Raw genomic sequence first — 20,952 nt, 5'->3', positions numbered from 1 at the left:
TAGGAAGCGGACTAAGAGCTTGGCTGAGACCCACCCTGTTGCTGGTAGGGGGCCAGTGGGACCCACAGCAGGAATATACAGGCTATGCCTAGGGTACTTGCAACTTTTGTTTTCTGGCAGCACTAGTAAAGAAATAATCTTTCCTACTTGAATTGTGTGAGTGTTTTTGGGAAGCCCTGATGGTTATTGCCTGAAGAGCGGAGTTCAGGGAACACCTACAACACTTGCTTCCGAACCTATGGTACACTCAGCAAATTACCAAACACTTAGAGACTGATGTGTTGATGGGCGATCACTCGTTACCGAGTATGATCATCTTTCATGGGAGTTGTGGGTCCTCAGGTGGCTAATAAGGCCAATCCTTGAACCATAAGTTCTATTGCAATGAGGGCAGATGTTTTCAGGCTCAGCAGTAGGCTGTTGACCATTACTGGAAGCCAGTCTCTCCTTCCTTCTGCGCCTCTTGTCCTCTTCAGCTTGTTGGCGAGCAAGTTCAAAATGCAGGGGACCATCACGTAGGACTTCACTCCATTTTAACTGATCCTGGGCAAGTGTCTCCCAAGTGTCAATGTCAATATTACACTTTATTAGGTTGTCCTTCAGTAAGTCCTTATAACACTTCCGTTGTCCACCCATGTTACGGTATCCTTCTTTCAGCTGAGAGAACAGGACCTATTTTGGGAGGCGATGGTCTGGCATCCGGACAACGTGATCAGTCCAGCAGAATTGCTGAGGGATGATCATTGCCTCGATACTGGTGGTCTTTGTCTCTTCCAGGACACTAATATTGGTGCGCCTGTCTTCCCATTTGATCTTCAGAATCTTACGAAGGCAGCGTTGATGGTGCCTCTCAAGGACTTTCAAGTGGTGTCTATAGGTTGTCCAAGTTTTGGACCCATACAACAGTGTTGGGAGAATAATGCCTTGATAAACAAGAAGGTTGGTGTCTGTTCGAATGTTGTGATCTTCAAAAACCCTGTGCTGTAAACGAGAAAAAGCTACACTGGCACAGCTCAGGTGATGTTGAATTTCTGCATCAATATCTGCCTTGGATAAAAGATGACTTCCAAGGTAGAGGAAATGATCGACATTCTCCAGTGCCACTCATTGATTTTGATAGATGGGGCATGTAATACCTCATTTGGAGAGGGCTGATAGAGCACTTTAGTCTTCTTGATATTAAGAGTGAGACCAAGCGTAAGCATCGGCAAACACATTCAAGATAGATAAATGAAAGACTGGTGTACCACATCATTCACAGTGACACCCTTCAGTGTGGTGTTTACAATGTGCCAGGGATGTAACACATATTCAGTAGAGAGGGCTGATTTCCATAGTCCCCTCCATTCACAGTGAATACCATGATGATGTCAATGGGAGGTTTTCACGAAGATATACGGTAGAGGGTTTTTAAAGGTGACTAAAGGAGTTAGATGCCCAACTTCCATTGGAATTCAATGGGTTTGGGTGCCAGAATCCCGAGGTTCCTTTGAATATGCTAGCAGTCATTATTAGTCGTCCTGTATCTTTATTTTTGTATTCTCAGAATTACTCAGTGCTCATCCTTAGGGCCACCAATATGTCTGCTTTTTGTTTCACTTCCTTTACCATCTTCCTTTCTCTGTTTATCTGTCTCATAGTCCTTTTTTCTTTTTTCCTTTCTTACCTCTGCATTTCTTTTCTTGCATCAGCTCCTAATGCCCACCCTTCATCCCCTGTGAGCTTCATTTCCACCTTCTTACCTTCCCATCCCCCAGAGAGATTAGTAGTTAAATAATTTATGCTGACATTTTGAAAATGTTGTCATTAGGCTTTGAATGTAACAGAAAAATTAATGGATGCAGGGGGAATTCATGCTATCTGCAGTATTTCATGCTATCTGCAGACTTAGGAATATAACACTGTATTGGTTAATGCCCAGTTTACATTTGGAAGGTTATCTTCTCACCCAGGAGTTATAGAAAATTCCTTATAAAAAGAGGGAAAAAAGCTTAGCTTCTGCAGCATTTGAGTATGCCAGGTAGGGTACATAAATACATCTAGTGGGTTGAATCTGACCCATGGGCTAGGAGTCTGACACATCTGTAATACAGAGGTAACAAGTCAAAGGAATAGATTACTTATCTCTCCACTAGACTGACTTTTCCTTATTCTGTTATTCATTGTTGTATAGTAAAGACCTTGTACATATACACCTGTTAGAAAAGTAGATCTATTAAAATACTTTTTAAGTGGGAGAATAATAAAATAATGCATGGTAGAGAGAACAAAGGGTATAGTAAGGGATGGAAAGAAGAGAGTAGTAAGGTACTATGTGTAGCTGGTTTCTTTCAATGCAAGTGTGGGTAGTATAATAAAGCTTTGGGCAAAATCATGGAGTTTTTACTCCTCATCCAGGTGTAACTCCCAGTAACTTCAGCAAGGCAAGTAGGATTTGACTAAGTTAAGTCTTGTTGAATTAATTCTAACTGGCATTAATTAATACACACACACACACACGTATATGCATATATCTGATGCACCAACTGCTGCTCAGGCGGTCCCTGGGTCCAGCTGCCCAGGGCAGTCCGAGCAGTGGCTGGTGCATCTGGCCCCGAGGCCACCTGAGTGGAGTGGAGGGAGCGCCACCCAGCCCCGCTCTGCCTCCAGCTCTCTTCCAGCCCCACCCCCAGCTGCGGACCTGGTTCCCGGTCACGGCTCCACTCCTGGCTCCAGCTGTGGCTCTGTACCCAGCCTTGCCCCCCAGCCTTAACCACAGCCCTGCTGTGGTTCCACTCTCAGCCTCAGACCTGCCCCCAGCCATGGCCCTGGCCTCAGCCTCTGGCTCCTGGCCTGGGCTCTGCTCCCAGCCACAGCACCAGCCGTAGCCCCACTCCCAGTTGTGGTCCCAACAGTGGCTCCCGGGGGTGGGGCGGACAGGTGCAAGGGGGTGTGTGAAGTAAAAAGTTTGGGAACCACTGATTTAGGGCTAGAAAGGGTGTTTCTTTGAGTTGATTTCCCACCACATCAATAAAATATGTCTGTAGGGGTAGCAATAATGATCATGGGTCTAAATGATGGAAAGGACAGAATGTAAATTGATAGTAGGGTGGATAGTAAATTAAGAACTGCAAATACCAAGGGACAGTCTACTGTAGGAATCACATGGAAAAAGTAACTGTACTGCAGCATCCATTTTGATCTTTAATTGAATGTCTGAAAATTTTGGACAAAAATGAAGAGGCGTTCTACATCCTAGTCAGTCAGTTCTGGCCATTCAGTGGGTGGCTTCAGTTATCTTGTTTCCATGGTGATTTAAATTTGCAGCGGCTCTTGGGGGATATGTAGGAGGCTGGCAACATTTTTGTCAATTGTGAGATCACTAGTAAAGATCTAACAACACTGACTCATTCCCAGAACTACAGATGTATGGGCTTCTTGGAGTTCCAATTTGGCCCATTGCTAAAGAACATTGTGGCCCATAGCTAACATACTGGAGTTGGCTGGAGTCTTTTTAAAGATAAGGTGCTGCTCGTGTCTGTAGCACATGTGGTGAAGGGACCATAAGACCAGTGAGTCTGCAGATATGTTAGCAGCTAGAAGTGCAGTGGCGGGGGAGGGGCTGAAGTATTTTCAATAAATGTTAAAGGGAAACTGCCTGTTTATAAACCCTTTTGTTTTTAAAGGAACAAGTGTCTTATTTGTTTTGTTAATACTTTAATAATCTATGTGGTATTCATTTACTCTTTGTCTTAGTTTGGACAGTGAAAGAAAACTAGCTAGTTTCACTTTTATTTCTAGTCAGATTTACTGTAGCACATGCTTCAAATAGTGTGGCTCGGACAGTGTTGGGGTAGGGCTTCAAACTCTTGTATCGCTTTTTTTATTTGCAGTCTTGAAAATAAGAATACAGAAATTCTCTGTGTGCTTGTTGCAGCTCCAGCTCAAGTCTCTGTCATGCATACAGCAATGTTGCAAGTACTGAGCTGCTTTTCCCTCCCATATAGTTATCCCCTCCTGCCATCACGGGATGTTGTGGCACTGGCATGCCAGTTCCTCTTCTCAGCTACTTGCAGGGTACCTGTACCCCACAAGTAACAGCGTGATTGTAGAATGGGTAGGCATACCTGTGCTAGCTTTAATCTAGTTAGCACAGGTAACAACAGCAGTGAAGACATAATGACATAGATCCTGGTGGAGACTAGTGGCCTGAGTCTCCAGTGGGTTTGTTCTGGGGAGGCTGGCCTGCACTGAAGCCTATGCCACCACATCTTCACTACTGTTATTAGCCATGTTAAGTAATGTGGGTAGGCATACCTTCCACCTTAATTTGTGGTGTAGATGTACCCTCAGTGCTGCTGTCCCTGGTGGTGACCAGCCCATCTTGAGTCCCCAGGAGGAGAGAGCAAGGAGGAGGAAGAGGCGGTAGCCACACACCTCAGGGCCTTGCTGGCAGTAACAGAACTGGGACAGAATGGGGAAATGGAGGTTCAAGGGAGACCAAGCCCATATTCTCCATGTGAGACCCCCTTGATGTCCTGTCCCCCATTCTCTTCCCCACCACCTTGTTGCCCCTTGGATCATGTCTTTTCCTGGAGGTGATTCACAGGTCATTTTTCGGTTTCAGTTTGGGTCATGTAGAATCAGGTGCACTCACTGCTTACTGAAATGAGTCATGGTGCTGGTATGCCTCTTAGTATTCTATATGCTTCTGTATTCTAGTGTTTCATTAATAGTTGATCTATATGAATATTGTCTCTTGAACATGTGAATGTATGGCCTGAGTTCACTTGCTTTGATAAAAGTAGGTAATGAAGATAAATTTGAGAGCCACTGCTACTGCTGTAGCATGATGCTGTAAAGTGTGGGTTTGCTAAGATTACAGAGTAGTACGGACATTTTAAAAATCAGAGAAACATTCCAGTTCATCTTAGGTTTTGAAAACTTTGTTTTTACAGAGTCTAAATTTTTGGGCAGATTTTGAAAGTGTGCTTTTAACTCTACATAATGTTCAAAATATTGCTCATCTGTTAAGGCAGCATATGTTTGGAATTAATACACACACACACTGCATGATATGCTCCTGCCATTGAAGAAAAAAAAGAAGATTGGGTTATGTGAAAAAGCACTTGTCACACTGGCAAATGGAAAGGGAGATGCAAACAGTATTTCTCTTTAATTCAGAACACCAGAAAAAGCAATCAGCAGGTAGACAGAGAAAACTTTGAAGAAAAAAACCACATAAATAGTGAAGCATGTAAATCTGGAAACTCACTTAATCAGTGACAGATGTTACTGGCTATCCTTTGTGAATCATGTCTTCAACCTTCAAAAATAAAGATACCTGATGAGAGAGGGTTATAGTATATAACAAGAATAGAGAATTAGTCCTTATACGTTATTAACACATTGTGATGGTTTTTAAGCTTGTCCTGTTAAAAGCTCTTATTAGAGTTTAAAATATTTATTTTTATGTCCAGTTAAAGTTTTATTTGTTTTCAATATATTAATTTAATCTTGAATGTTTGAAACATAACTAATATTATTAAAAACTAATCTAACTTGCAGTACTCTTCTTTGGAGTGCTGTATTGAAATGTAAATGAATAATTTTGCTTTTGCAATCAGACACACAAAACAATAAATCATCTTAATATTCGGTGAGATTTTGTAAAGACCACAAAGTCTCAGATTACGAAACTCTGTTTAAAGTTAATCAGTGCTGGAGAAGAATTGGCTTTTGCGCTATACATTTTAATAAACCTTTCATTTTTAAATGTGTAGATGGTGGTAATGTTTTGGGGATATTGCTTAAAATAGATTTATTAACCTTTAAGGAAATGTTGGATTTACTGTCTGTTTGTATAAAGTAGTGTAGGCCCAAATCACAGCCTGGGTTATGTGCTGGTGCAAGGGCATGAGGGGATGCAGTCCTGCACTGGCTACCTGCATCACCAGTAGCAGGGTGGGAAGGGACCTAGGGTTGCCAATTTTGGTTGGATGTATTCAGTTTCATCACATGCCATAATCTTTAATTAAAGATTCATCTTTAATTCCTGGAGACTCCAGGACAATATTGGAGAGTTGGTAACTGTAGGGGATGCAGGATCTGTAGAGCTGCTATGCATCCTCCCTCTGCAGATGGGCAGGATAGTGTGGTGTTAGAATCAGAAGATGGCCATGTTATGTTCATTTTTTAATGTAATGAGGAATGGAATGTCTATGGAATATACATAGCAATGGTTGAACAGCAGAGAGCAGCTATTAAATGAGCGAGAGAGAAGGCATGATTCTTATTTTCATATAAGCACTGGTAAATTTTGGGATGTGAATTCTGCTTCTGACATTTGGGGAAGATGACATTATTTATGACAAAGGAACAGATGTATTCATGTGCTAGTATGCTGGTGATGACATGAATTAACAGCTGGGGAACAAATGTTGTTTAATTCCATACCACATGTGTGCATAAATGCATCTTCTGCCCAAGCAGTGTGATTGGTATTATTTTAAAGCTTTTGAAATATAAATCACAAGAAAAGAAACTTTTGTGTATTTATAGGTTTTTTTAAATAATGGAATATTTGGTGACTGAGGCAGCTAATTCTCAGATGCATTTTGTTGTGCTATTTCAATCCAACAGGTTACTACACAGCCATGATCTGCTAACACCGAAGTGTAGCTCAGTGATACTCATCCTTGAGCATTGGAGAATTACTTCCTCATTAAATGGGGTCATAGGAAGCCATACAATAAGCCAGGCACAATGTCCTGAAATTACATTATGATGGCTGTGTTGTGACATATCTGTATTTGTCACAATGCAGCATCACTTTATGTCAGTGGATCTTTATGATGCAAACATTATAACACAACATCAGGACATCATGCCATAGTTAATCTGTGGCACTTCGGGGCTCCTTTTTTTTGCAACTTTTGTCTCTGTACTCATTTCTACCCCTGGATGCTAGGATGGGAATATTTCTTCCTTCTCTCCTGCTTCTTTCTAGATATAATGTGTGCCTGTGGGTGTTCTTTTGTCCCTACTCTCCACTTCCTTTCCTGATTGTGGTAGAAAGTCTGCTGGTGTTTTCTCTCTTCCCCCTCCAAGGAGCTAAATCTGTGGGGATTGTATATGTATGTGATGGATTGTGGTCACTAAATGCTCCTCAGGCTTCCTCATTTGTGTCTGAGTGCTCCTTTGACAGAACTTGGCTTGCTATGACTTTGAAAATAAGCAGGCAGAATCTGAGCAAAAGACTTAGTCAGAGTTGCATGTAGGATCTTAGATCAAGAACCACACTTCTATACAGGGACATATACCGGGTATAGCCAGTTTTCTCTTGTAATGTGAACAGGCACATTCTCCTCTTTATCTGAGTGCACTGACTGCAATAGTTACTTCAAATATATATCAAGCCCCTCATCAAATAGAAAAATAGAATATGCCATTGTTTTTAGGAAAATGAACTCCGGGTAAGGTTATTATAAGGGACATTGCAACATGGGGATTGTCCTCTTTCAGGACTAGAGGTTTTACAAGTTTTTATTTTATGACAGTTATAAGACTTCACAAATTGGGATATGAGCATTTGCAATAGAAAACTTCCATTTTTGTTAGGTGCCTGCACCATGGAACATACTAGACATATATGTACCTCTTAGAATGTGCACATTTTCTGCGCATTTATGTTACGCATATCACCAAGGTATCTGTGAACATTCAGCAGATGCAACCAGGTATGGATAAGATATTAGCTCCATTGCATTTGCATCCTTATTGTGCTTGCGCAGGAGCAATTAAGAGGCAGGAGTAGGTGTTTGGCTAGTGTTTGTTCATCAGGTTAATCAGTGAGGTTGTCTTTGACATAGTCTTCAGTAAGTAAGTTCTTTGCTGCATTTGAAAAAAAATGACTTAAAAAGTTGTTTGAAAATGGAGGCATGCACATGTACAGCAAACAGTTAGTTTAGACTGTTATCTATGGATGGAAAGATAGGTGCACCTACCTAGTGGCATGTTCCACTTTCATTAAAATCATTGGGAAGCTTTCCAGTGACTTCGGTCGAAGCTACATCAGGTCCCATGCACTCAATTAGAAAGGTTGGTTATGTTGCTTCTTTATCTTGCTCTGGCTGGTCCCCTAAAAGTGTATTTTCATGACATAAATGTTTTACTGCTTGTATTGATTAAAGACCGGTTACCATCTTGCAAGCAACTGTGACAAAGTTCTTCCTCTACCTTGGTGGGTCCTGTGCTTATTGGCGGATTTGCTCGCTTCACAGATTCACCCTGTCGGTCAGGAAACAGTCCAGTGACCTTCCCCTCTGGTAGTCCAGGTCAATTCCTCCTGTGTTTGATCAGGAGTTGGGAGGTATGGGGGGAACCCGGGCCCGCCCTCTACTCCGGGTTCCAGCCCAGGGCCCTGTGGACTGCAGCTGTCTATAGTGCCTCCTGTAACAGCTGCATGACAGCTACAACTCCCTGGGCTACTTCCCCATGGCCTCCTCCCAACACCTTCTTTGTCCTCACCACCGGACCTTCCTCCTGATGTCTGATAACGCTTGTGCTCCGCAGTCCTCCAGCAGCACACCCTCTCCCTCTCCCTCTCCCTTTCACTCTCACCTCCTTGCGCCTCTTGCTCCCAGCTCCTCACACTCACTTCCTCTCCTCTGGCTCCCCTTGGCTTGACTGGAGTGAGCCCTTTTATAGCATCAGAGGGGCCTTAATTAGATTCAGGTGCTTAACTGCCTCACCTGACTCTTAGCAGGTTAATTGGAGTCAGGTGGTCTATTAGCCTGGAGCAGCCCCTGCTCTGGTCACTCAGGGAACAGAAAACTACTTATCCAGTGGCCAGTATATCGCCCTTCTGCTACTCTGCTGTTCCCAACTGTTCTGGGTCTCTCACACAACATATATCAACACCCAATTGCTGGGTCAAACTTGAGGACTGTACTATGTTGATGCCTGGCTACCTGAGCCATTGTCACATCTAGCCCCATTCCTCTGGGCATTGTATCACTGGCTAATGATCTTTCTAGGGCAGAGTGATGTGCCAGCGTGAACTCTGCTAAAAGAAATCCCTATTTTCTTGCAATCGGAGGTTTTCCTGGGAACTGAGATGGAAGGTTATTTTTTAACTCTGCTCCAGCTCCATGAGGTTCAAGGCAGTGGTGGGAGATGTTCTTCTCTCCCCTCCCAGTGAAACCAAAAAGGGGATCTTGGTTACTGGGGAGAGGGGAGGGAGGAGAGGATGTCTTCTCATCTCCTCCTCTGCGTGGTCAGGAGATGGAGGAATAGTAGACTGCCAGTCAGGCAGAGTAGCTGCTTCAGAAAGAAGAATTATGCTATTTTCAAGAGCAGCCAGAATGAACAGTTTGAATATTTGGCTATTCAAATTCAGCTGGGAATTATCCAGCTGAATATGTATGGCTGATATTAATGCTCTTTGGTAGATTTTATATTCAATTTGCAATTCCCTATTTGAATAACTCAGGGGATTGGGAATAGTATTTATTCACCACTAGGTTAACATTCAGTCTAAGTAAGTAGTGGTCAAAGCTAATGTGAAATGAGTTGATGGTCTCAGTCAGTCAATTAGTACACAGGTCACACCATATAACAAATGCCACTATTAAGTAGACATCTCAGCAAAGAGGCCACAGATTGAATGAGCATGGAGAATGAGCTATTCGCTCATTTTTAGTGACAGTTCCTCCAGGCCAGGGCTAAGGCACATTGGCTGAGTGATGTGGAGAAGTTTGCACAGCTACTGTTTGTTCTTTACCTGTTCTGAGAAAAGAGATTCTATATCCAAGCCTGCTCAGCACCTTTCACAGACATTGCATTAAAAAAATAAAGTTTAAAAATTCAATATCTGAATCCACAAATATCAGGAGAAAATTAGTCTGCTCTGCATATACTCCACCAGTTATTTAAAAATATAATTCTCAATATAAATAGACCAATTTTGGTGACTAGAAAAACATACAGGATGTATAAAAGCACCACCTGGCAGTTGCACTTTGCTTACCTCCTAAATACTTAATATGTAACAGACTCCCGATTAATATCAATCAACCTGAAAATAAATAAAAAAATATGAAAAAAAACCAAACCCCGAACCAAATAAATCCAGCTATTTTAAAGGTACTATAGGATGTTAAGGATGAAACTACTATGTCTATTCAGCATTGGTCCTCAGAAAACTCTCAGTATAGCAGTTGAGGTACAGCTAATACACCTGATTGTGAAATTAAGTATCTCTGTTTTAATATGATTATGCAGTTAAATTGCCTATAAGAGAGAGAGTCCTTCTCTTTTTTGTGTAAATGGGAACTTATATGCATACATGGAGAAGAACTTTCCTTATTTGAGCTGGATGTGCCATTTTGGTGGGTTTTTTTAGTACAGTAACAGTTTCATAGATTCATAGATTTTAAGAAACAACGAGTCTGGTGGCACCTTAAAGACTAACAGATTTATTTGGGCATAAGCTTTCGTGGGTAAAAACCTCACTTCTTCAGATGCCACCAGACTCCTTGTTGTTTTTGTAGATACAGACTAACACGGCTACCCCCGGATAGATTTTAAGATCTCTGGAATTAGAAGTTACCTGCCAGTTTTGTTGATGGTATTTTATAGAAAAAAAAAAAACTTTGTTCTTCTACATGCTTTGTAATTCTGACATAAACTGGTATTTTTGGGCAAATTGAACAGTTTTGAGTTGAAGCATAGTAAGTAGTAGTTAAAAGAATAACAGTTTTTACAGTATTTTGGTGACCTCAACTACGATCTCATGTCCAGTGTGGGCACATAGGTTAAAAAAAGCTGCAACTCAGATAGTGTTTCTCTGTTTTTAACCATGCATGCACTATTTTTGAAGAATTTTTTTTTAAATTAAAAAGTTAAAAATCTATAAAAGGGGTCTTAAGAATTTCATATCTGTTGCAGCTCTGTGCAGTTGCTAAAGATGCATCAGACTCCCTAAATTCATCTTTGCATATGAACTATTTTATTAAAAATTGGTTATCAGAAAGTATGACAACACGGTGTGTTATAAAACTAGGGTATAGATTGTGCGGTACATGCTGTACATATTTAAATGACCCCTGGGTCTCCCAAAGCAAACTTTTAACATTCCAGATCTTTCACCGTGCATCTGCTACTGGCACATAGCCACCAACCCACACAGATTTATTTGAAGTAAATGAGGTTTATTGCACTGAGATGGAGGCTAATAAAATGGAAGGATAGTATTCTCGCTACTAGGATTCTTAAAATGAATTTTTTTTAAATAAAGGATTTTTTTGGGGGAGGGACAGGGTGTATATGTGTGTGTGTGCATATGTGGTTTCTTTAAATTACATACCTTATATGTCCCTCTTGTTTTCCTTTACAGATGGGGTTTATACAGATTAACGAGGACTTCATATTTATTGAGCCCCTCAATCACACTTTGGCTGTGACAGGTCACGCGCACAGGGTGTACAGACGAAAAAGGTCCATAGAGGAGAAAGTTACTGAAAAGCTAGCTCCTCACAACCATTACTGTGGTGTTGTTACAGGTAATATAACAATCTCACTGAATAGATTTAATGCAGAGGACATATTTTTAAAGAGCACAGATAATAATTTTTTAAAACATCATATCTGATCATTCTTCTAGCTATAACTTTTGGTGGGCTGAGTTGTCAGAAAGTGGAACTATACATTCACTTATGGACATTGCATATTAAGTAAACTGTCATATTTTAATAAAAAAAATATAAGTGGAAAACTTTGGCCATCTCTTAATTTGTATCTTATTTCTTGTCTCCCTGTGTCATCTGGTTGGTCTTAGGTATTTACTTCATACAGTGGTTGGACTTCAAGAGGTTCTTCCATTTTGAAACCTCATGGTTTGAGATTTGGTTTACTTTGGGGAATACTGCTGGAACCACTTATCTTTCTTTAAATGCAAGCAGCATTTTAAGTGTCACAATTGTATCTATAACAATGTATAACTGTATCTTTTTTGTGTTTATGAATTGAGTTTATATGAATTGTGTGAAATACTCCAAACAGGTCCTCATTACTGGATTTTGTGGTGGAAAAAAGTTGCATGATAATTTGGCACACAGTGGTATGTTGTTAATATTTATTAGCAAAAAAGTCTTTTGTGAGAGATGACATTCTGTTGAACTTGTCTCTCTACCAACTAACTCTACCTTCTACCAGTGGAAAAAAATTGTGGGAGGCCGAAGTTTGACAGTTCTGTACCCAGACCTGTTTTGCTTTTAGGGTTATGAGAAACTTGAGTTTGTTCAGGAAAGAAACAAAAACAGTGGGATTTTTTACATTTATCATTCTACCACCCCGCCCCCTGAACATCTGTGCCACTTTGAAGTATTAACATGAACAGAACATATATTTGAAAGATTTTTCATCCTGAAAAGATTAGACTCTAATTTCAACATGTGAATGAAAACTTAATTCTAAAAAGTTAAAAGGGAAATGATTAAGTAGCCCAAGGCTCTTATTATGCTTAGGAAAGAATAAGAAAACTGTATATTGCTTCCCCCTGCCATTGCTCTGTCAGTGTTTGTTTATCTAAGGAGTGAAGATGTCTGTACCAGTAAGAAGTGTCCACTGAAAGTAGAAACATCTTCTTCGAGAGTGTCCCTGTGGGTACTCCACTTTTGGTGTCTTGGTGCCCTGTGCTTGTAATCAGAGATTTGTTGTAGCAATGCCCCCGTTGGCCATGCATGCGCAGCAGCCATCTTGCACTGCTCCAAGCAGCTACTTAGTGTGCGCAGCCAACTGTCCCTCAGTTCCTTCTCTACTGCCTTTGGCTTGAGTGGGAGTGACAGCAGTGCCCCTGTCTATTTCATAAATCGCTTATATTCCCATCTTTATTTATCCTTTTTGTTGGTTTTCTTCCGTTTTCCTGTCCTTATTTACACACTAAAAAAAAGTAAAAAAAAACAAAGCAAAACTTTATTTTGTTTGTTTCTCTCCTCCCCCCCCCCCACTAATGGGTCTCCGCCGATGGTAACTGAACTACGACCGTTTTCTATAGCCCTGAACCTCCTCAGGCATGCCTAATTCCCCCGGCTTTAAACTTTGCCTGACCTACAGGCTATCAATTCCTGTATCGGATGTCATGCTCAGTGCATCCACTGTCTCGGGGAAACCCATGTACCACAGAAGTGTTTCCACTGCAAGAAACTATCTGCCAGGACACTGAAAGCCAGGGACCTCCAACTAAAATTATTAATGATGGAGAAATCCCTCCGACCCAGAGTCCAGGACTCCTCCTGGCCAACGATCTCCAGCAGCAGCCTCAGATAAGGGGCTCCACCCAAACCGTGTCTAAGGACCCTGCACCTAAGAAAGTGACCAAACATTGGTCACAGTCATCGCCCCCTAAAAAGAAGCGGACTCCTGGCAAGAAATCTGCCCTGGTACCGACGGCACCGAGAACCTCAGACCGAGAGGCTCCGGGAACATCCGGTACCGAGATGTCCCGAGGAGCCAAGGCACCAATGTGGCCAGGCTCTCACTCAGGTGCACGAGCTAAAGCTAAGCTCCCTAGCTCGGCACCGACAGTGCCAAAGAACACCTTGGCACCAGCTAGTGTAATGGCGCCACCTGCTGCATATAGAAAGCCTAACAAGATCTCAGCACCATTGGAGCTTACTACGCTGCCATCCATGGCACCAGGCTTCCCGCTACCGCAACCCTTCACCAGACAGGGAGACCTGGCTATCTCCTCCACCCCTCCTTTCAGCACCGATGGCACCCCAGTCAGGCCAGGACCGAGCCGAATAGGCACTCCTATTAGATCTGCACCTCCACTATCCGGTGATGAGGACAAAGTGGATGACTCAAGCCTTTACACCCTTCATCATTCCTCCCCGAAACTGGGACCCTCTCACCAACAACAGCCTATGGAAGGGCACAGCTGGAAGACACTACCATGGATGCCTCTGCCCATCATTATGCCATCCAATTGGCCATACTGGGACCCACGTGCAATCTACAGGGCCCAGACTCTTAAACCTTCCCACCCACCAGCACCAAGGACCCCCCAGGTCCCTTCACCCACGGGTCCACTACCATCACAAGCCCAGGAGGAAGAGGGAGAGGAGCTGAAAGAGGTCCCTGAAGATGATATACTGCCACCCACCCATATTTTGTCCTCATCCCTGGACGAAACAATTATGTCACTGCTGCCCACTACAGGTGACGACTTTAAATCCTTTCAGAACTTATTCAAAAGAGAGGCAGAATCCCTGGACATCTCTCTAGCAGAGCTGTCAGAGACCCGGCACAAACTCACTGACATTTTGCAGGCATCCTGATCAGCAAAGATAGCTCTGCCCATTAACTCAGCCACAGTGGACCCCGCAAAGACAATATGGCAGATACCTGCCACTGTCTCACCATCCTGTAAATGCTCGGACAGAAATACTATGTACCAGCAAAAGGAGCTGAGTTCCTGTTGACTCATCCGGTCCTAATTCGCTGGTCGTAGAGGCAGTGCACCAAAGGGGAAAACAAGGACTTATGACAAGGACTGGAAAAGGCTTGACCTCTTTGAATGCAAATCTTACTCCTTGACCTCGTTACAATTTCATATGTCAAATTACTCAGCTCTTTTAGCAAAATATACCTACAACTTGTTCAACAAAATGAAATCCTTTATTGATCAACTGCCAGAGGAAGCAAAGGAATAATACAAAGCCAACATTACAGAGGGCTCCTTAATCACCAGAACAGCCCTGCAGGCCTCTCTCAAGTCTCCCAACACGGCAGTCTGATCCATAGCCATGTCCATTGTCGTGCGTTGAGCATCATGGCTCCACTTCTCTGGATTCCCTAGGGAAGTACAACCCACAGTTGTGGACCTGTCCTTTGAGGGCCAAAAATTATTTGCTGAGAGCACAGATGCATCTCTTCATACCTTAAAGGACTCGTGAACAACCTTGAAGACCTTGGGTATTTACGTTCTCCCGAACAAGAAAAAACAGGGCAGATTTTATACCCAAAGATTCTGTCCTGCCCTGCACTCCCAGCCCCAGAGACAATACGATCAACGCCGCAAGCAAAAACAAGCGAGGCACAGGCAGAACCAGAATCAACCTGCCACATCTCAATCTTCAACATCCTGTCAATCATTTTGAAGTACTGGTCGAGGGCTCGAGACCTCTATCTTCTCCCATGCCAGATTATCAGATGACCTCCAGTCTCTTTGGAGACCGCCTGCTACCACACTACCCAGTCTGGAACAACATCACTACAGACAAATGGGTAGTGGAAATTGTCCAGAAGGGTTACTCTATCCCATTTATTTCTATTCCCCCTACCCACCCTCCTTCCTCGTCCCTCTTCAGGGACCCCTCTCACGAGACCCTGTTGCCTATTGCAACTAGGAGCCATGGAAATAGTACCACTCCAACACAGGGGAGGGTTTTATTCCCATTATTTTCTCACACAGAAAAAGAATGGTAGATGGAGACCTATGCAAGCTTACGCAAACTCAACAAGTTTCTAAAGACAAAGTGCTTCAAAATGGTAACCCTGGCAACCATAATTCTGGCATTAGAGAAAGGAGATTGGCTCTCGTGAGCTTCACGCTGACTCTCTGGGGTAGAGAAGAAACCAAGGGACGGTTGGCTGTGCACACTAAGTAGCCACTCGGAGCGGCACGAGATGGCTGCCGCGCATGCGTGGCCAACCGCAGCACTGCTATTACAAATCTCCAATTACAAGCGCAGGGTGCCAAGACACCGAAAGTGGAGCACCCACAGGAACAACCATCTTGAAGGACCTCAGTTACTGCACAAGGTGAGTAATCTTCTCTTTTGCTCTTGCAGCCTGTTGCTCCTGCCCTTTAATCAGTACTAAGTGTGTGGGGTCTGGGGAGGGGAGAAAAATGGCTGGGGCTAAATGATTCAAGAAACAAACTCTTGCAAAAGGGTGTGATAGGATATGTTTATTACTGGTGATCCTTCCATTATCTCTGTCCCTGGACAAGATACCCTAGGATGGAAAAATCAAGTTTAGTTTATTCTAACCATCTTAAGCCCTAGGTTCTGTGCTAGCGCAAACGTCCAGCCATGTGGCTCAAATAGCATGATCAGGCACTTACAATGTATCAGTTTCAGTAATGATCTGCACCACCGGACTGGAAAACTCACAATCACTTAGTTTCAGCTGTCTTTATAATTCATGTGTGTTGAAGCCATAGAAAAGCTTTTCAGAAGCAATTATGTGCAATATGTTAGAAAACTCCTAAATTGAAAAGGTTAACAAAACATAAATTGTGGATTTTACAGATATTGCCAGAGGCTTCTGTAATATTCCCTTGTTTGTGCATTGCTGCTTTGATCAATCTTTATCTGTTCATCACTCTGAAGAATTATTTTTTTCAGTACACTGCAGCAATCTAGACCTTCCTTTTATAGGAGGATGCCTGCTTTCTGCAGCACTCTGGTATGGCAGTCTGGAAATTTAGCGGTCGATACTTTTGTTGGTGGCTTGGGGCCAAATTGATCACAAAGGTTGGCTAGCTATAATAGAATCATAGAAATGTAGGGCTGGAGGGGACCATAAGAGGTCATCTAGTTCACCCCCCTTGCGCTGAGGCAGGACCAAGTATACCTACACCAGACACCATGAGAGGTGTTTGAGCAGTCTGTTCTTAAAATCCTCCAACGATGGGGATTCAAAAACCTCCCTTGGTAACTATTTCAGTGCTTTACTATTCTTTATAGTTAGAAAGTTTTCCCTAATATCTAACCTAAATCTCCCTCAGTACAGATTAAGCTGGTTACTTCTTGTCTTACCTTCAGTGGACATAAAGAATTGTTGATCACAGTCCTCTTCAAACAGTCCTTAACATATTTGAATACTGTTGTTATGTCCCCACTTGATCTTCTTTTCTCAAGACTAAACATGCCCAGTTTTCTAAACCTTTTATAATTTTTGTTGCTTTCCTCTGGAATCTCTCCAGTTTGTCCACAACTTTCTTAACGTGTGGTGCCCAAAACTGGACACAATACTCCAGCTGAGGCCTCACCAGTGCTGAGTAGAGTGAAACAATTACCTCCTGGGTCTTGCATATGTTAGTACACCCCAAAATGATATTAGCCTTTTTTGCAACAGGGTCTCTGCCAATCTGACCCAGGGGGAAATTCCTTCCCTACCCCAAATATGGTGATCAGTTAGACCCTGAGCATGTGAGCAAGACCCACCAGCCAGATACCTGGAAAGAATTCTCTGTAGTAACTCAGAGCCCTCCCCATTTAGTGTCCCATCACTGGCTGTTGGAGATATTTGCTGCTAGCAGTTGCAGATCGGCTACATGCCATTGTAGGCAGTCTCATCATGATATCCCCTCCTTAAAATTATCAAGATGAGTCTTAAAACCAGTTAGGGCTTTTGCCCCCACTGCTTCCCTTGGGAGGCTGTTCCCGAACTTCATCCTCTGATGGTTAGAAACCTTTGTCTAATTTCAAGCCTAAACTTGTTGATGGCCAGTGTATATCCATTTGTTCTTGTGTCCACTTGGCGCTTAACTTAAATAACTCCTCTCCCTCCCTGGTATTTATTCTTCTGATGTATTTATAGAGAGCATTCATATCTCCCCTTAGCCTTCTTTTGGTCAGGCTAAACAAGCCGAGCTCTTTGAGTCTCCTTTGATAAGGTAGGTTTTCCATTCCTCAGATCATCCTAGTAGTCCTTCTCTGCACCTGTTCCAGTTTAAATTCACCTTTTTTTAACAAGGGAGACCAGAATTGCACAAAGTATTCCAGATGAAGTCTCACTAGTGCCTTATATAATGGCATAAAAACTTCCCCTGTCTTTAATGGAAATACATCACCTGATACATGCTAGAATTGCATTACCTTTTTTCACAGCTGCATTACTTTGGCTGCTCTTAGTCATCCTGTGATCAACCAATTCACCCATTTTTGGTTCATGTTCAATTTGTGATCCACTATAGCCTCCAGATCCTTTTCTTCAGCACTACCAGCTAGCCAGTTTCCCCCATTTTGTAGTTGTGCATTTGATTTTTGTTTCCTAAATGTAGTTCTTTGCACTTGTCTTTATTGCATTTTATCTTGTTGATTTCAGACCAATTTTCTAATTTGTTAAGGACATTTTGAATTCTAATCATGTCCTCCAAAGTGCTTGCAATCTCTCCCAGCTTTGTGTCATTTGCAAAGCATACTCTCTACTTCATCATCCAAGGCATTAATGAAAATATTGTATAGTACTGGACCTGGGACATTAGATAGGTCCTCCCAATTGACAGAGAGCCACTGATAACCAGTTGTATACCCATCTTATGGTAATTTCATCTAGACCACATTTTCCTAATTTGTTTGAGACTGTCATGTGGGACTGTGTCAGAAGCATTACTAAAATAAAGCTATAACATATCGACTGCTTCCTCCCATCCACTAGGCTAGTATCCCAGTCAAAGAAGGAAATAAGAATGATTTGCGATGATTTGTTCTTAACAAATCCATGTTGGCTATTATATACAGGGTACTATTATCTTTTAGATGCTTACAAATTTATTGTAATTTTTCCAGTATCTTTCTAGGTATCAAAATTAGACTGACTGGTCTATAACTCCTTGGGTTCTCCTTTCCCCCCTTTTTAAAGATCATGCCTCAATGATCTCACCAGTGGTGTACTAAAAGTCATTAGAGGGAACACATATCTGTGCTGAATGTGTTGGAGGATCATTAAGACTAATAGCTGTGCATACAGAACTGCAAGAAGATAATCAAATAAGGTATTATTTGTTATCTATTCCTGTTGGAATGGGTTGAAAGATGACGCACAGCGAAACAGTTTTTTTTGCGGGGAAAACTAAGAACCTGTTTTTACTTAAGCAAAAAGTCACACCCTGGTGCACACAGACTTCCTGTGTGCACATAGATAAGCCTGCCTCTTTTATTGGAGATGTGTTTGTGTGTGGGGACTTGTCTAGATGATGCATTGTTGCATGCCAGCTGGAGTGTAAACTCTAGTACACATCAGCATTTTGCACACTAACTGTCCTTGCGGACCCTGCTGGGATGCACTAAAAGGTCCCAAGTGTGTGTTGATGTGGTACTATTTCTGACTATATCAATGCTCACTAGGAACTTTTAATGCAGGCCAGCAGGGTCTACATGGACAGTTAGTGTGCAACATGCTGGTGTGCACAAAATTTACACCCCAGCTGGTGATCACTAATGCAATGTGTAGACAAGTCTTTTGCATTTTATTTACGGCTGTGTATGTCAGGCACAAATACCTAGACATAGACACAGACCTCACATCCCAGTCCTTTCTCAGCAAATGGCCCACAAGTAGGACCAGAGATTGGCTGAGAGTCCATTAGGCTGAGACGGAGAGTGAGACACTTGGTAATAAGCAAAGTCCTACGGTAATTTAACTGATATTCTATATAACTAATTCTTCAGCCTTCCTAGTTTTTGTGGTTTTTACATTTCTGGTTAATGTTTTTATATTCTCTTTTTTTTCTAGTCTATGTCAAATGCACTTTTCTTGTCGGGAATTTGATATGTTGACTGCTTATGTGGGGAAGGTATTATTGGGCACCATGGAGAGAGGAAAGAGGCTTCTGTCCTTAAGGAAGGAGAAGTAGTATGTAGTAACAGCTTGGGAACTCAATCAAGGCTGAAAGGAATTGCAATCCCTCCTTAAATGCTGCTCCTGAGAGGCTGGGTCGGGGCATGAGGATTGCTGAATGGTTGAGGTTTCCTAGGCTTGGTTACAGTAACCAACAGTGAGTGATTCTGAGCAATTTATTTATTTCATGTTTTTTATAGCTATAGAAAAGAATTCAAAGCCGATGTTGTACAGTGTCATCTTTGTAACCTTCACTTTGTGTTATTTATTATGCTGCCAACTAAATGAAGTTGGTTACATTGAAAATATATTGCTATTCAATGTAAATCCTGTTCAGAGGTTTTTTTTTTTACTGTATCTAATTTCAGTTCCTTCAGCTCATTCACAATAAAAGAAATTTTTTGCACTGAAATTATTTAATCCTATACCCTGTATTGCAAGTAATTTAGTAATTAGGGCTCTTTGAGCTAAGTTCAAGTGAAAAATTTCTTTACAGTTTTACCTATTTATAAATATGCAAAGAACCAAGTACATGGTTTTGTATAAAGTTCCTGGTTATCTGGCAATGATGATAACAACCAGTTGAATACCAATTATGCCAATATGGTGTAACACCATTTATCTGAAGGACTTAGGGGACAGCTGAAATCTTCTGATAAATGAAATTTCAGATGACAGGGAAGCCTGCCAGCAAAGTACGAAAAGGCCGACTGGCTTAGCATTGGCTCTTCCTTGGCTTGACAACCCCAGAGAGCTCTGAAGGAAATGATGGGCATGGCTGGGTGGAATTCTCATGCTGTACAATCCTGAAGTGACATAATCAAGTTCCATTCATCCATACTTGTAATATACAAGTAGCTTTCTCTGTGACTACAGTATTGACAAATAAATGCTTTATGGGTTATTATCTTCTGCTGGGCATTGTTTATTATCCATTCTACCAGAATAAATGTTCAGCTAATTAAAACTTTTATATCAACTCATTTTTCTAAAGAGCAGTAATAATGTCCTATTTAAAGTGTCTAGTTAATAGCTGCCATTTGTAATTGATGTTTTTAATTGTTTTTAATGCCACAAATGATTCTCTCTAACCAGAGACTCTACCAGGTCACCAAAGTCACAGATTTTACTGAGTTTCCTTAATTCTGTGACATATTGCTCTATGGTGTCATCAGTTGTTTGCATTCATGTAAAAAATTTGTATCTCTCAAAGGCAGGGCCAGATTAACTCTCCTGTGGGCCCGGGGCTATTAGATTTTGCGGGGTCCCTATATACAAGTATTTTTTTCTGGGAGGGAGTTTGGTGCAGGAGGGGGCTGGGGCAGGGGATTGGGGTGC

General features: G+C 42.0%; 1 protein-coding gene across 1 annotated transcript in view; it reads left to right on the top strand.

Annotated features, from left to right (window-relative positions):
• The window catches only part of ADAMTS19 (ADAM metallopeptidase with thrombospondin type 1 motif 19), a 271,112-nt gene that overhangs the window by 43,196 nt on the left and 206,964 nt on the right, over positions 1-20,952 (top strand). The window contains exon 3 of the mRNA XM_026652365.2: positions 11,378-11,543. Within this exon, the coding sequence (XP_026508150.1) occupies positions 11,378-11,543 (166 nt within the window). The remainder of the gene's footprint in view (positions 1-11,377; positions 11,544-20,952) is intronic.

Source organism: Terrapene carolina, unplaced genomic scaffold (assembly GCF_002925995.2).
Source record: "Terrapene carolina triunguis isolate 2854851 unplaced genomic scaffold, T_m_triunguis-2.0 Scaffold113, whole genome shotgun sequence".
NCBI classification, from domain to species: domain Eukaryota; kingdom Metazoa; phylum Chordata; order Testudines; family Emydidae; genus Terrapene; species Terrapene triunguis.
The sequence above is the reverse complement of the archived record's forward strand: the minus strand, read 5'-3'. Positions and strand labels throughout refer to the sequence as shown.